Genomic DNA, 15,936 nt, shown 5'->3' on the forward strand with positions numbered 1-15,936 from the left:
TTTGCACAAATCATTTTCATAATTATAGGTGTAAAAAAATAAACTAACAATCTTACTCATTTCCATTTTTTCCTACCAAAATACTTAACAATGAGGAAAATGCAACAGGCACTGGTAAAGAGTTGGTAGATCTTAGTGGAGGTAATACACAATACCAGAATGCCTTGTATCATACTCACTTCCCCATCATCTGAGCTATTGGGCAAGGTAAGTGATAAATGAGATTGTTAGTACAAAATTCCTCTTCAACCACCCCCACACACACATTATAGACCAAGTAGTACAGGATTTGAAGTCCTCGGCATTGTAGCAGCAACAAACTAAGGGCTACGAGATAACCCTAAATTTATCATATGGGAAGGTATGATAAAAGGCCATTTCGAAGTCCAGGAATGGGTTTGCAACTGCTAGATTATTTTATTCCATCCACCATGCACACAATAAAAGGAAATGTACAGGGAACCCAGTGGGTCCTCTTTGTGTATTAAGGTTATCCTATGGTTTACTTATTTTTAATGTGAGAGTTTAACTAAGATTTTAATGTTCTAGCCTAAAGACCCCTTGAGCTTTTATGTCCCAGACATGTGAACGTTACTAAATAAATCAAAGGTTACCTAGATTATATAAATGATCACACTGGCGAAGCAGAGTTAAATTATTCTTTTCATGAAATAAATAATGGTAAAAATAGATTAATAAATAAAGCGACATGCTGCTGCTTTTGGTTCAGTCATCTCTTACCAAGATAGTTGTAACAATAACAGTTTTGTTTTCTAGGCCCATGGAATCATTTGCCGACAGAACATCAGAAACAGTAACAACCATTTTGTCGACTTCACTCCAGTATCCAATCTGTCAAATCAAGGTAATAAACAGTAGATAACAACAGCTGAGCGACTGAAAGATTCTTGCTATGAAAAATCACATTTTTCTCCCAAATATTTTTGGGATTAATATAAAGAAAACATAACAATAGCAGTAAAACAAAGAGAAATAAAGATGTGTGGGAATACATTGGATTAAAAAAAAATCACAAAATAGCAAATAAAGAGGTTTTGTTATTGCATAATAGCCCAGTGAGATATTGATTGAATTGTTGAATCATAGAACTACAATGCTTGTAATTTATTTTCATACAAAAGTTGTATCGTTCTTTAAATTGACCTGTAGTTTCCAACATAAATGTTTTCCAACATATATGCACTCTTCTTCTCTCGGCAATACGTTTCACACCCAAAAGTTTAAATTTCCCTTCAGTAAATATCCATAGTTTTGGAATCATTTGATATTTGAAAAAATGACATGTTTGTCTAATAATGGTGGTAATATAGCCAAGATTAGAAGGGCATCTGTGTTACAGTAATACATCAAATATATGTCACAAAACCAGACATTGATGCACTAATACAGCTGCAGACATTCTAATATTTATTAACAAATTACACTGTCTGCTACATTGTTTCCTAAGCATTTTTATTTTATTTCTCCAACCAGTTACCCTTTATTTAAAACGTTTTGCTTAGTAATCATTCGATATTAATGTTTTAAATGAAGCAACATTAACTTAGAAATTATCCAAGTTTTAAAGTATTCCTTTCACTTAGCAAAGTGACCCAAAGGATACATTTGTCACCAGTTGAAAGCTACCGGCCTACTAAAATTAGCGTGATGAAACGGTAGTTATTGGCCACGTAGGCCCATCATATGTGGCACTTACTTCTAGAAGTGTATAAGGTATAGACTTAGACAGGCTTGATATTGACAGTCTGACAATGTATGTTTACTGAGTGTCATGTATACGGCATATCCATAAAACTTGTACTGCACTACATAATTATCTTAAAAAGCACAACAAAATAATAAGAACAAAGCAATAAAGTTACCTTCCGTGGGCCATTACTTTTGAGTTCCATGATGTTTATTGTATAATTGACTCTTTTACCATTTTGATCGAATTTTATGTTTCCAGTCAAGCCTTCTACTTGAACCTAATTGGAAAATGACAAACTCAGTAAAGCTAGCCACAATACCTTCCAAAATAGGAATTTAGAATGCTGTTACCAGATAACAGCACTATAAAAAATAAAAGATACCTGTTTTAATGCTCTTTCAATTTCTACGCCGTGCCCCCATGGCACAGCCGGATTTGCAAGGCAATCTCCAGCATTTCCTCGTCGTGAAATTTCTATTCTCTGCTTGCGCAAACTGCGGAAAGCTTCTGTCATTACTTGTACAGCGTCAAAGGTCAGGGCCGATGTATACTGAAAACATAACAAAATTCACATATCGATTGAATCATTTCTAGTAAGGCATGTAGAACATGGTGTATAGATCTTTGTAGACATTTAAATTATTTTTTTTTATCTGCTACAAGATACCCAAATAGAAGTTTCCCCCAAAAAACATAGCTACATGTTTGTTTCACTTGGTAAAACAGCCTGTAGTTTTTTTAAATTTGTTTTTAAAACATTTAGGATCTCTGCAACATCATTCTTCACTGCTGCTTCTAAGTGCCTCAACTCCATGTCATAATGCTAATAATAGGCGTTTGAAAGGCCCCCATAGGAAGAGCTCATTAGTAGATAAATATAGTCCGGTGCATCTCAAGCTCTTTTTCCCCCCTGACGGAGCCGCCTTGTAGGTCGGCGAAATGTGCGTCAGACATTTTTCTCGACATACAACCCAACTTCGTACATTTATAACCGGGAGCTGGAGGGCGTGTGTTGCCAAGAATAATTGACCACTACTGGGTTGGTGAAATCAGTCACAGACCTCCTTTAACTTCAAGTTTGTTGATGTGATGGTTTTGTGTTCTACCATCATTGGTATTCTTTTGACACCTTTGAAGGGTACCTCCACATGTTAATAGGTTATCAACCTGGACCGCCACCAGTAAAAATAATATATAAGTGAAAAATATAGTTAATAATACTATCACTCCAGAGAGATGTATCGTTCTCCAAATGGGGTACATGTATAGAGAGAGAAAAAAAACCATAGTGCTCTCTTAAGGCTAGATTTCCACTTGTTTTTTTTTTTGCTAAAAACGCCCATAAAAACGCCAATAGCGCCACCTGGCGTTTTTTTAGTGAAAAACGGCTGCAGCCAGATGTTAGCTGTTCTTCAATAGGAAATCGCAAAATGCCATTTCCACTTGGCGTTTTTCTGTTTGGCGTTTTTTTCAGTCCTCTTTGGCGTTTTTCTGCTTTTTTGGGCTCTGTGGCAGTTTTTCAAAATCGCAGCATGTTCACACTCTGGCGTTTTTTGCAAGAAATCTTGGCGTTTTTCTCCAATAGAAGTCTATGGGAGAGAAAAAACGCCATGAAAAAGCCATGTGGGTTTATTGCCTTGGCGTTTTTTATGGCGTTTTTTCCACAGTTACAATGCAGAGGATGGACCCAGTATCTGTGTGTCCTACGAGAAATAGGCTGAAAACAAACAGTTTCACACAAAACAAAGTCCTGGACTGGTTCATATTGAATTTTACACCATTTGGAACAAACATGCCATTACAAACAAACATACCCGACGCATCAACTGGATCCTGCGTGCCAAAAGCAACAGCAAACAATTTGCACCATCATTTGGGGCCAATCTTCCCAGAGGAGCAGACATTCGAAATAAAGCATGCCTTACAAACCACAGAAAAGAGACAAAAGGGTCTACCAAGTAAATGACATCAGGAGAGGGCAGATACTTGCCATTTATCCTAATCCCTTTTAGCTGGGTGAAACTTCTAACTTGTAAAGGCTGGAAAAACTGCCTAAGGTCAAAAAAAGCAATTTCCACAGAAAGGCTAAAACGCCAGAAAAAACTGCAGAAAAAACGCCAAAACGCAGGTAAATGCAGTGGCAGTTTTCTTGGCAGTTTTCCTGGCGTTTTTCATCAAGAAAAAAACGCCGGACAAAAACCCAAGTGGAAACCTAGCCTTAGTATAAAAAAGCCAAATGCTCTCTTACATAATAAGGAGCAACTTGTTGCTCACAAAATTGCAAACAGTGGCTTGTGATGGGCCCAAATAAAAAAATTATAGTGGAATCCATAAAAACAAATGGATTAACAAATAAAATATAAGCCTTATGTCTAATGAGAAACCTTTAGGCGTCTCACGCAATACCCTTGATACAGGTATAAATATGCAAGATAACTGCAGGTTATCCAAACTGGATATTCAATTAGATGGCGTACATGAGACTCCTCCTCGGCATCCTATGTCACCATTGTCCTGCACAGAGGCTCCTTCAAGCTGAATAAGTCAATGTCCATGATTGGACCTCCCTATGTTAGCTGTAGATATGGTAGAAGTTCCTACTGTTCTTGTTATTTTCTATTGTCACTAGATAGATGTTTTTGCCTTCCCTCAGTTATAACTAGTGGGTTATTATTTATTTTCAGTACAACACATGGACCTGTTATTTTCACTAATTTATTTTACTTCTTATACATACATAATTTGGGAATAGATTGTATTTTTTAGACATTACACAATTTAAGTATGCTATTTATAAACGTTCAGTTTTAGAATTAGCATTACTCACACCATTTGGCTGTTTGGAATTATATTATGTAAGGTTATCACAATCTACAGGGGGACCACTGCTTTACTTTTCATTTAGGCTTACATGTGGTTTAGTTGATTTAGAAATATTTTTTAGTTATATGGCAGCCATAACTGAACAGTACAGGAAGTTAATGGGGAGAAATAATCATGCAAATTTTGTATACATATACAATGTATGTAGATTTATAAAATAAAGGGTTTGGGAAAATTTCAGATATGCTTCAATTGGACAACTTTGTGCTTGAAATAGGAGACAGACATGGCAAAAATTATATTCCATGTGGTTTCAAGATGAATATCTAAAATGGTCTTGCATCTCTTACTTCTGTCTGTCATCACAATTATACCCTGTTATATATGTAAATGACAAACCAAACTGAAGAGTAAACGATTCCCTATGTTTTGGTGAATATAATATTACACTATACAAAAATTTAATTATTACTGGTGAGACCTTTATATTGTGTTAATGATGAGTGGGAATCCTATCGATCAATGATGTAACTTGAAGAACCTAAGGGATACTCAGAAAAGCTAAGACAATACAAAATCTTTGAGAGTTCTGTTCATCCCAAAGGGGGTGCGTTTGGCAACACTGCTTTGAAATAAGTTGGATATCAAGGTCATCATAGCCAACAGGAGGCAGATGAAACCAAACAAATATTTTTACTTCTTAACTCCTAGTATTCCCATTTCCATCATATTTACTGTCAGCTCAACTTTGATAACTGAGCATGACCTCTTTTCAAATGAATATACAATCCTAAATAGGTCCTTAAAAATCCACTCCCTGTTTATTTTCCAAAGTTTAGCAAGTCCAAGCACTTCAAATGTAATTTAGCAAAGTCATTCCTGTTAGTAGACCCTAGAGAGCTTCTCGGATGCATTCCCTTGTAAAAAGTAAATTAAAAGCTATAAAAAAGGCACTGTGATATTAAGGTTATACAAACAGCCTGTCTTTGGCAACATGCCTTTGAAGATAGAAATTATAATCGAAAAACAAACACATTTTTGTAGAGAATACAGAGCAATGGTTCACTTAATTGTGGCAAACGAATTATACTTGTACAGAACAATACAGTTTGGTAGCTCTGATGGTATGGAAACTGTTACCTGAGGCTGGAAACTGTTGGGATTACCAGAATGAAAAACCTTATTGACCTGCATTTGACATTTGCAGTTTATATAGATACACACAAATTATTGGGTAATTGTCCAGAAAGGGAACTGTAACTCAAGTGATTGCTTAGTTTTGCTAGCAAATCATTGTTGAAGTAGAAAGCATGGTTCTGATCATGTGACGAGTGCATTCTCATTCATATTCCATCAGTGACACATTCTAACCTTGCTTTGTAACACTAAGGGCAGTCCTTGTAATTTGATCTCTGTCACGTAGAGCTAAATATCAAGAATAATACACTGCCTGAATTAGAGGCATTTCTTGTTCTAACAGAAATGTCACCACAGCAGCAAATTCCCGGCTGAAAGGTTTTGAATTAAAACTGATATAATAATGCCTGAATTATACATACAATGCTGATTAAGAACTCTTATCCCTCCCATCAAATGTGCCAGGTTGTTAAATCTTGAATTAAGGGAAAGAAATGAATGTTAAGTTGCTGTCCCTGAAGACCGATCTACTGTGCTTGCATTGTATAAACTACAGTTAATTACTCTATTAGAATTAATTCAATTGGTGTCAGTTTTGGACAAACCAAAACCACAATATTTATTGCCAACTTTGAGATCATTGAGAATAAGAAACAATGGTCGATTCACAACTCCAAAGTTTAGCAGGGTTCCAAATCTCTCTGTCCCATTTTCCTCCCTTGATATCTCTCCTTTCTACAAGCTGAGATTGTTTTTTTTTTGTTTTTTTTTTAAATGTCTTCACCCAGTTACAGAAATAGCTGTCAATAGGTCACGTAACGTCTCCGTAAAGCTTTTCCCTTGGCCATGCTCAGTGTCTCTTGCTATCCAATATTGGGAGCTATGTAGATTAAGAACATACTTTGGAACGTATTTGCTAAAGAGAGGTGGCAGGAGACTGTACCCGAGAATTGGAATTTTGTGTCATTGACTTGACTTTACATTATGGTTTGCCTCTAGCTATTTTCTGCAGCAATAATAGCTTTAATAGCCCTTTATAAAGCATATATAAATCAGAGAGATTTCTTAAAACTCACCTTACTGACTGAACTATCCATTATGCAGGGCCAGCTCAGCTCAATAGTAGAGTGGAAGTTGTTATAGCTGGAAAAGGAGGACCAACTACATGCTTAGGTCTATGTTTTTAGAATGCAATGTCCTAAAAGTCTCTGTTGGTGTAATGGTCAGGTGTCCTAATACTTTTGTCCATATAGTGTACGATCTCCCCAGCCGTCCCATTGCTGTAAATGGAGACTGTGAGGCTTAAGACTCTGGCCGCTGCAAGGGCCTCTCTTCAAATTGTTTCAGATGGTGGTTTGCAGAGGGCTTGGATGTTTCAGTAAAGTTTTTTGATACTAAAAAGCTTTTTGGATACTTGCAAATGCAAAGGAACATTTAAAAGTTGTAGATTGTACAATTTGTCAATTACAAATTTATAGCATTATTGGTTTCTAAGAAAGTAGGACGTGTAGAATGCCCTAAACTTAATGTACAATGTTTGGAGGCAATGGTGCAGTCAACATGAATATGAACAAAATATGTGATTTGTTTCCACACCAACAGATATAAACACAAAGGCTAATTTTACAAGAAAGGCATTAATGCAATGTGACTGACATGAGCTGACATGACAGAATGGGATGTAGTATCAGCTGGTAAAGACATTTTCTCTTTATAAGCTCTTTAAACATTTTAGGTACTAAAAATAATTGCCATTAACTACTAGTGCTAGTACTTCTAATAATAATAATAATAGCTAAATGTTCCTGAGCCAAATGTTTTTCAAGTTAGTAATAATTTCATTTAATGCCAGCTATTAAGCTATAGTATAAAAATGTATCTTCTTTAATGGAACAATATTTTTTTTACTGTACAGCATGTTCTAGATACAGAGTTGTGAAAAATGATTTGCCCCTTCACAACTTCTTCTAGACTGTTAAATGCTTCATATCAAACTCGTTTTAATATAAGACAAAAGACAACATGAAAATGCAGTTTTGAAATGATAATTTCATGTACAGAATGGAAAAACTATCCAACCCTCCCAGGCTCTATGTAAAAAAGTAATTGCCCTCCTTAAATACTAAAGCTACTTATTACCCACGTGTGATTGATAAGTGGGTTCAGTTTCACTACACACACCCAGACATGATTACTACCATTCCAGTAAAATGTAAACAATTAAATAGAACCTGTCTTGCAAAGTGAAGTAACCTAAAAGGTCTAAAAAAATCCAAGAAGTGATGATAAACAGAGTAATTGACATCTAACAGTCTGGAAAGGGTTAAAAAGCCATTTCTATAGCTTTGGACTCCAGCAAACCATGGTGAGAGCCATTATCTACCAATGGAGAGAAACTGGAAGTCTTGAATCATGTCAGGAGAATTCCTCCCAGAATGCATTCAAAGACTCATTCAGGAAGCCACAAAAGAACCCAGAATAACATGTACAAAACTGCAGGGCTCACTTACCTCAGTTAAGGTCAGTGTTCTCAATTCCATAATAAGAAAGAGACTGTGAAAAAATGGCATCCATGGTAGAGTTGCAAGCAGGGGCGTAACTAGAAACCTCAGGGCCCTGGTGCGAGAATCTGTTAAGGGCCCCCCCCACTCAGGCTGGAGTGGTAAATACTGTACAACAGTATTCGTATACACGAACAGGATAATGGAAAGAAGAATATGGACTTCAATACAGACTTCAGACATGCACCTTGGCAGGATAGAGACAGGGACATCGAACAGGAACCATGGTTTGGAAAGTCTATAGACAGACGGCTGTGGACATACTGAATGGGGCCCGCTCTCTGTGGTCTTACTGGCAGGGCCTGCTGTCTGTCGTCAAACAGGTCACAGACAGGATTCTGTGGCTGGATAGCCTGCGGGCAGGGCACACGGCTAGAAGTCCTCAGGCAGGGCACGAGAAGATGTAGTCGAGTGTCAAAGGCCTATCCTAATTTAAGTTCACGATCCCTGACCCCCAAATATATTTTTTTTATTGCTAATATTCCTTGTTTTCTTTCCACAGTTGGAAGTATCGTATGGTTACCTTCATTTTATTTTTGTGATGTGTGATTTGTTTATGGTTTTAGAGCATTGAGTTCTTTTGCTGGGCACTACAAGAGGTCACATTGCTAGAACTATTTATAGGATCAAAACTCCTCTGTCATTAACTAGAAGAATGCTGAAAGCTACTGCCCCAGTCTCAATTTTTCAAAGCAAGTATACCCATAAAATAAGTAAAACATAATTTAATTCCAAAATTAAATTCTGTAATCTGTCCAGTATTTATACCTTTTTTTTCATGATGAATATTTTATTACCAAATGTACTAATATAAAAATTCCAAGTAGACCTCATTAATGCAGACCTAATTTCTGGTAACAGTGCTTGTTACTTTCCAATGTAATGGCCATGGTAAATCTACCAATTACCTCTGCTGTGCCCCAGAGGGGAATTTGTATGTGGATGAAATGTAATATTCTGTGTTTGCTCAGCATAACAACAAGTAATAAGGACATGCATAATTCAGCCATCTTTTTTGCGTTTTAGGGCTTCGTGGCCCATAGGATGCATAGTATACTGCAGAGTATGATGGTGCCATATAAATCATTCAATCAATCAATGATTAAATATAAATAGAATAAGGAAAATATTTCCTCCTGCAAGAGCTGGTAAATCCAAAACATACACATTGTAAATAAAAGGAAAGTAACTAAAATGGGTAAATGGAAAACAGTGTCAAACATACAATATACTAAGAATATTGTTTATATTTTTTATTATATTGTCAACAATAGTTACTTGCCAATTTAACCTAATTGAGCTGACTGTGAGGTCCCATAAGACTCTTCACTGGAAACTTTGCATTCCCTGCCTATACCTTTTATAGAGACAGGTACTGGAAAATATGAACACATTAAATAAAAAAGATATAGCACGTGTAACAGATTTACAGCACTAAATTGTATCCCACATTTAACAGTTTCCCTGTTACAAGGCAAAGGCACACCAAGTAGGTGACAAAAATCCTGGGTCCATCCACTCGACCAACACTGGACACACCAACCAAAATATGCAGCATTCCAGTAGGGTGACAACAAGCTCTATTATACTATCAAAGAAATGGCTACATTGTGGCTACTCTGTGTGACTGTGTAAAAAAGTACAATAATCACTGGAGTGTTTGATCATTTCTTAGTAAGATCCACTTTGTGCTTTTTCTGTCCCCCATCTAACACTATTAATAAGTTTCTCTCCAACATACATTGATGAACGTGAATGCATAATACACTGCATTGTATGCTTTGATTAATTTATTTATACTTGTGAGTGATACTAAAACATTGTTGATGTTTCAGCAGCAAGCGGCCATAAACAGTTTTTACTATGCCCATGAACCTTAGGCACACACATCTTCAGCAGCTGTTGTCTGCCCCTTGCTTTTCTATTTTACTGTGGACATTTGTAATGATTATGAACCATTTTCTATGGATCAATGAGTAGCCTTTCAGTAAATGTTTCTATGTCCTCAACAGTGAAGTTTTAGCTGACAAACCAATGAGTTCATGCGGAGGTTACTGCCCCTGCATTGTGCAATCACTTGTGCAAGGGCCCGTATCAACTACATCTACAGAAGTTGACATAAAATCTTTGCATTTCATATGTTGATGTATTGAAACGTAAGGTGATACAGACTGTTCCTCATAAGACAATAATTTCAGCAGAATAAATGGCCCTGCCGTCCTCTCCGGAGCTTGATTTTCACTTTCCTATTGAATTTTAACCCAGGATTTACTGTTACAATTATCAGCTGCAGATTTCTCTTTTGCCAAGTTCCCCGCCAGAAGCCGTACTGGATATACCAACGGAAAGTTTTGTTTGAAAGAAGTCTAAATTTTGATCACAAACCCTTGAACTGAAGTCCTTAGACAGGTTTGATGAAATTTGAAATGCTTAATTTCCTTCACCAATTGATAAGCTGTAGACTCTCTCTGGGGTTTAATATGTATATCTAAAAGAAATTGAATAATGGCTCCAACATTTATTGTCCGTGTAATTCGATCGTTACACTTGCGAAAAATAGATTTAAGTTTTACCATATTTATATGCACCTGTCCTTCAAAATGAAATAAACACAGGGGAGACACTGCAACTTTCAGACTGACAGAAGAGCATAAAACATATGTAGAAGGCAGCTTAGATAACCATACTACCCAGTTCTGTGCATCTGCATAGAAAATCCATTAAAAAAAACAGTAAATAATAGCGTCAGAGTGTAAATGTGGCCTGCAACATTTGTTGCTTAACCCCATAATGACAAAGCCTGTACATGTACAGGCTCAAAATGCATTGTTTTCAATGGGTTAGAGACCACCCATTGTCCTTAAGGGGTTAAGACACCCTGATAAATCTAAATGGAATCACGAGAATTACATACAAGCAGTAAAACAAAGTAGCTGCCCAAAATATTGCAATCAGACCCGCAAAAGGCAAATTGCCTGCTTGTCTTTTTCTTGGTAATGACTATAAAATAAAACAATTAAGTGTAAAATCAGAAAAAACAAGCGATGGTTACCTTAATAGTGGACGTGTGAGCCCCAGGGTACTCTTTTTCTTCTAATGTTGACCAACGCTGTATAAACTTTGCAACTGCTGGGTCATCATAGTCCACTATTTGGAATCCTGACACATTAGCTCCTCCGAACTGAATTTTTGATAAATCTCCATCTGTAAAGCCCTGGGCAGAAAATATTAATTTATCAGACTTTCATACTGACAATGTTCCTATCACCTGTGAAATTTTAATAAACGAAAGAGAAGCTCTTGAGAACCCTTCAAGGCAAGAAAACCAATATACAGTTCTCTCCTTTCCGTTGGTAATTTTCTAGCGCTTATGAGGGGGGGGGGGAGGGTGTGAAACATTTCTTAACATTTTACAGCATTTTCAGACAAGAAGAAGAAGAAAACATCAACTTTGTTAGGGTAAATATTTGGTCCCTGATCATAACACAACCCCTCCAAAAGACATATCAATATTAAGAGTGGAAGGGCTTGAAGCTAAAAATCATCTGCTTAAAATAAGACATTTACATGGAATGTATGTAATTACATAGGAAATTACAAACATTACAAACAATCAAAACATAAAAAACATACTTACCAGGTTTGCTATGATATAGTGGTATCCTTTCACATGTTTTCCAATTGTGATGACCTGCAGATGTAAAATGTTCTGTTTGTAAATGTACATATAAACGGTAATTCACAAAACATCTACATTACCCTATATTTTTAGAATACAGTGTTAGCAGACAGTTGTATCTATTAGAGTATGTGTAATGAACTTTTGGTATTTCACTGAGTTATCAAACACATAAAACAATAGGTGAGGGCTGATAAATTACAGCCTTGATGGAGTAGGGCTGTGGAAAGCTCAGCCAGTCAGCCTAGTCATACAATAGTCCATAAGATGCATACATATATGGCTGGTAGAACATGCAGTGCACAATACCCAGTCTGGCAAACACATATTCTCTAAAAATGAAAGCATAAAATGAGCACGGGAAAGATTGTCAGGATATAAATACATGAATGGTAGCAGTGCAGTCACCCATATTGAGATTTCTGATTTACTCTCTTTCTCCAACCTCACCACCAGCCCCTTAACCCTGTCACCACATCTCCTTCCAACTCCTTCTGGTGTCCTTACCCCAACCCTAACCAATATCTTTGATATCTCTTTTTCCTCTGCCATATTCCCATCATTATTTAAACATACCATCCTTTCTCCCATCCTAAAGATGTACTGTTTGTACTCTTGGGCCTCTCCGTAGCCTTTGACACAATAGGCCACCCCCTACTTCTACAAACCATTTATTATCATGGCATCTGTTACATAGCTCTTTCTTGGCTCAAATCATACCTCTCTGAAAATACCTTTAGTGTCGCCTACTCCAATGTATTTCTCTTCCCTACCGCTATCTGTCAATGTTCCTAAGGGCTCGGTTCTTGGGCCTCTAACAGTACTAACACAAGAACACAACTCACATCACTGGCAGTCTCACAGCACACAGACACACACTCACACAACTTACAAGAACACAAGAACACAATCCACATCCCTCATTAGTCTTTAAACGGCCCATTGTGAAGATTCTATGTAGTGACTCGCCAAGTGTGTTAATCAAATGGCTCTAATACCGGTCCTCATGGAAACCTTGACTGATCATAATTTAAAGATATACTTAATTGATTCATCTGCATTCAAGAAGGTATATCAACCATAACATATTGGTAGTAAAAGCACCAATTGGCTGAAAATCTGCTCCAAAATCCTGAGACTCAGGGTCAAACTCCGTGGTATGCCCACAACTCACAGACATTCCCACAACTGAAACACAGAATATCCTACAACTGAAAGTATTCACACACACGGCACACACAACTCACAATGCGTTCTACACTTTCTAATGTTTACTTTTAGAAGCTGACAACCTGACACTAGTGGATATTCTGAGTCAACAAACCTGATCTACAATGTCGTTGACTTTATCCCGCTCACAGTCCAGAATCACTCTCCTTTCCTTTTTTATTTCCAGGTCTTGGAAAAGGGAACGGTATGTTTCATCTTTCCTGTCATTGTTAATGTTGCCTACATTGATTGCAGTCACTTGCCATTTCTTCTCTGCAGCCGAGTCTAGTACAGCTTGCAATGTTGATAAACCTAAAGAGACAAAATAATAGAGTTTTTAACAGTCAGCAATATATATAATTCCATGTCAACTGCTCAGCTTTTTTAAACAGTATTTTATATTATATGTTACAATTAAATCATGTGGCCAGGGTATATTCTTCTATACATATTTGAGCATGGTGTATATTTGTGTAATAACATCAGGAGACAAAGGTGTCTATCAGTTATCGCATTCTCTGTTATTACATAAGTCTTTGTCACACCTTGATATCAGTCAGGTACCTGCGCCAAGTATCTGCACATGTTCACAGGCGCTGGAAGCTTAAATTCACCTAGTTTGTTTAAGTTGTTCTTGTGTTTCCTAGCTATTGGTATGGGGTTTTAATAATTGATTGCTCCTTCAAACTGACAGAAGTTCACTTATATTAATAACAGAAATGGTACCAATGACCAGGGTTTGCACAAAAATAAATCCCATAAAGCAGATTGGTGTTAAAGAGTAACATGACAGCAAAATCATTCTTGAGACTTACATTTATTAGAAAAATCTAAACGTCTTGCATCTCATAACATCTAGCAATTTCCGTAATACAAATGTGGAATTGTGGTGTATTATAGCACTATATGCACCTAACACCTGTGTCACGCTTGCCAGTTATGCGAATAAAACACATTCATAAATGCCACTTTTTCATTTAACATGAAAAAAGACTTAGAACTCCGCAAATCCACCTGCTAAATATCACTAGGAACATGGGTCATTAACTTGCCTATTCATCACTTTCAACTCTGATCTGTGATCTTCACACCTAATCCTTTGCGTGTCATTTATTAAAAGTTTCTAGATGCCAAACAAGCAAATGCTTAGACATAAAGCTATCCTATAGATATAAATTCTTAACTAGATCAGGTAAAGGCTTCACGTCAACGTTTTATCATGAACAATTAATGTAACGTTTAGTGTCTAATTGATTACCCGAAAGCTACAACTGTCCTTTTTATATCCTTTAAAGTAGCAATTTCCTTGTTCACTTAAATCTATGGATTTTTAAATCTTTCTATTATGTCAAATAGATTATATGAGTAACACGGGTAACGTGAGGTTTAATATTACCAATAAAGTGATCCTATGATGAAATGTGTATTTATCCTTAGACTTGTAGTAGTCAATACAGACACTAAAAAATACTAAATGTAAAAAAAAAACCTTCAATAGACTCAATATAGTTAAGGTGGCCTTTTCATAAAACCAAAGTCAAACTTGCAAAGTTGCAACACAATTTCTTACACCTAAATACCTTACAAAAGGATTTGTCAAAGACACGTTCTCATGGCTACTGTCCAGGGGTCCACCTCACATAAGTGCACCACAAAAATCTTTCATGGCAGAATATAAAAGACTGCTATACATTATAAAGGACCAACCCCACTGAGCTTCTGTTGCAGGAAGAGCTTGGCTGACCTTGTATAGTTAAATCCGTAACTAAGTCTACTTACCCATTGAATTATAAATGATATGGGGTCAACTCAGCCTATCTTGCAGGAGAAACCCACAGGTGTTGGCCCCCATAATGAATAGTTAGAGAGTTAAAAGAGAGAGTCTCCTGCAAACCCTCCTGACAATTCTCCTTTTAGCGAATAAATGGGTTACGTACAGTAATACTGTATGTTTCCTGATGAAATATTATACATTACAGCTGTGATCAAGGAGCCCCAGTATCGAGCTGTAGATTTTAAGACTTGGAGATCATCAACTCAAGTCATTTCATTATTCCTTTTTTATTATTTAATGCACTCGTATTAATTATATACTTTTGTTCAAGATACCATATGCAAATATATGCCCAGAATGTATGAAACATATAATGTAACATAGTAACAACCACAGAAAAATTCCAATAACATTTAACCTAAAACTAAAAAAAATATTTACAGTGACATAGAAACAAAGAAGGACTAATAAGAACCATCAGGCCCATTATTCTTAATGTAAGGGACTCAGTCCTTGGTCTGGTCCCATAGTGAGGAAAGCTTTATGTCTATACCATAGATGTTTTTATTCCCTTACTGTATTAGCCTTCAGCCACAGGTGTGTTCAGCAGCATCTCCTGAGTGCAGTGATAACCCCCATGCATGGGTTCGTTGGGTTATATGGGAGGTAAAAGTGCCCATGTCAGTCTGTGCCCACATCCCATATTTGGGAAGACGACTAATTCCATTTACCCCATCAAATCATACATTTTTAACAACTAGGCACCCTATGGGCATTTAAAATGCCAATATTTTAACTCTTTCCATGCGGCAATTTTTGTGAAAATATAGTGCTAATTGTAGGACTTGTTCGTAAAAAAACATTTCATATATATAAATATATACACAGTCACGGACTTTTTTTGGTGACAGTGGGGAATTATTTTTACGTTACCACATTTTTTTTTCTTTTAAATCTTATTATTTTGTTATTTTTTTTATTATTTTTTTATTTTACTTATCACATAATAATAGGTTGAATGCATAGATCCTCTGGATAGACC

The 15,936-nt window shown here is 36.5% G+C and overlaps 1 protein-coding gene across 4 annotated transcripts in view; it reads right to left on the bottom strand.

Annotated features, from left to right (window-relative positions):
• The window catches only part of GRIA2 (glutamate ionotropic receptor AMPA type subunit 2), a 64,411-nt gene that overhangs the window by 21,975 nt on the left and 26,500 nt on the right, over nucleotides 1-15,936 (bottom strand). For all 4 annotated transcript variants that reach the window (XR_008351125.1, XM_053460266.1, XM_053460260.1 and 1 more), the window contains exons 4-9: nucleotides 13,236-13,432; nucleotides 11,870-11,923; nucleotides 11,285-11,446; nucleotides 2,094-2,261; nucleotides 1,884-1,988; nucleotides 742-852 (exon numbers count right to left, since the gene is read on the bottom strand). Coding sequence is in view for 3 of the 4 variants with exons in the window: in XM_053460266.1 (XP_053316241.1) it covers nucleotides 742-852; nucleotides 1,884-1,988; nucleotides 2,094-2,261; nucleotides 11,285-11,446; nucleotides 11,870-11,923; nucleotides 13,236-13,432 (797 nt within the window). In the remaining variant the exon portion in view is untranslated. The remainder of the gene's footprint in view (nucleotides 1-741; nucleotides 853-1,883; nucleotides 1,989-2,093; nucleotides 2,262-11,284; nucleotides 11,447-11,869; nucleotides 11,924-13,235; nucleotides 13,433-15,936) is intronic.

This window comes from Spea bombifrons, chromosome 1 (genome assembly GCF_027358695.1).
Source record: "Spea bombifrons isolate aSpeBom1 chromosome 1, aSpeBom1.2.pri, whole genome shotgun sequence".
NCBI lineage: Eukaryota > Metazoa > Chordata > Amphibia > Anura > Pelobatidae > Spea > Spea bombifrons.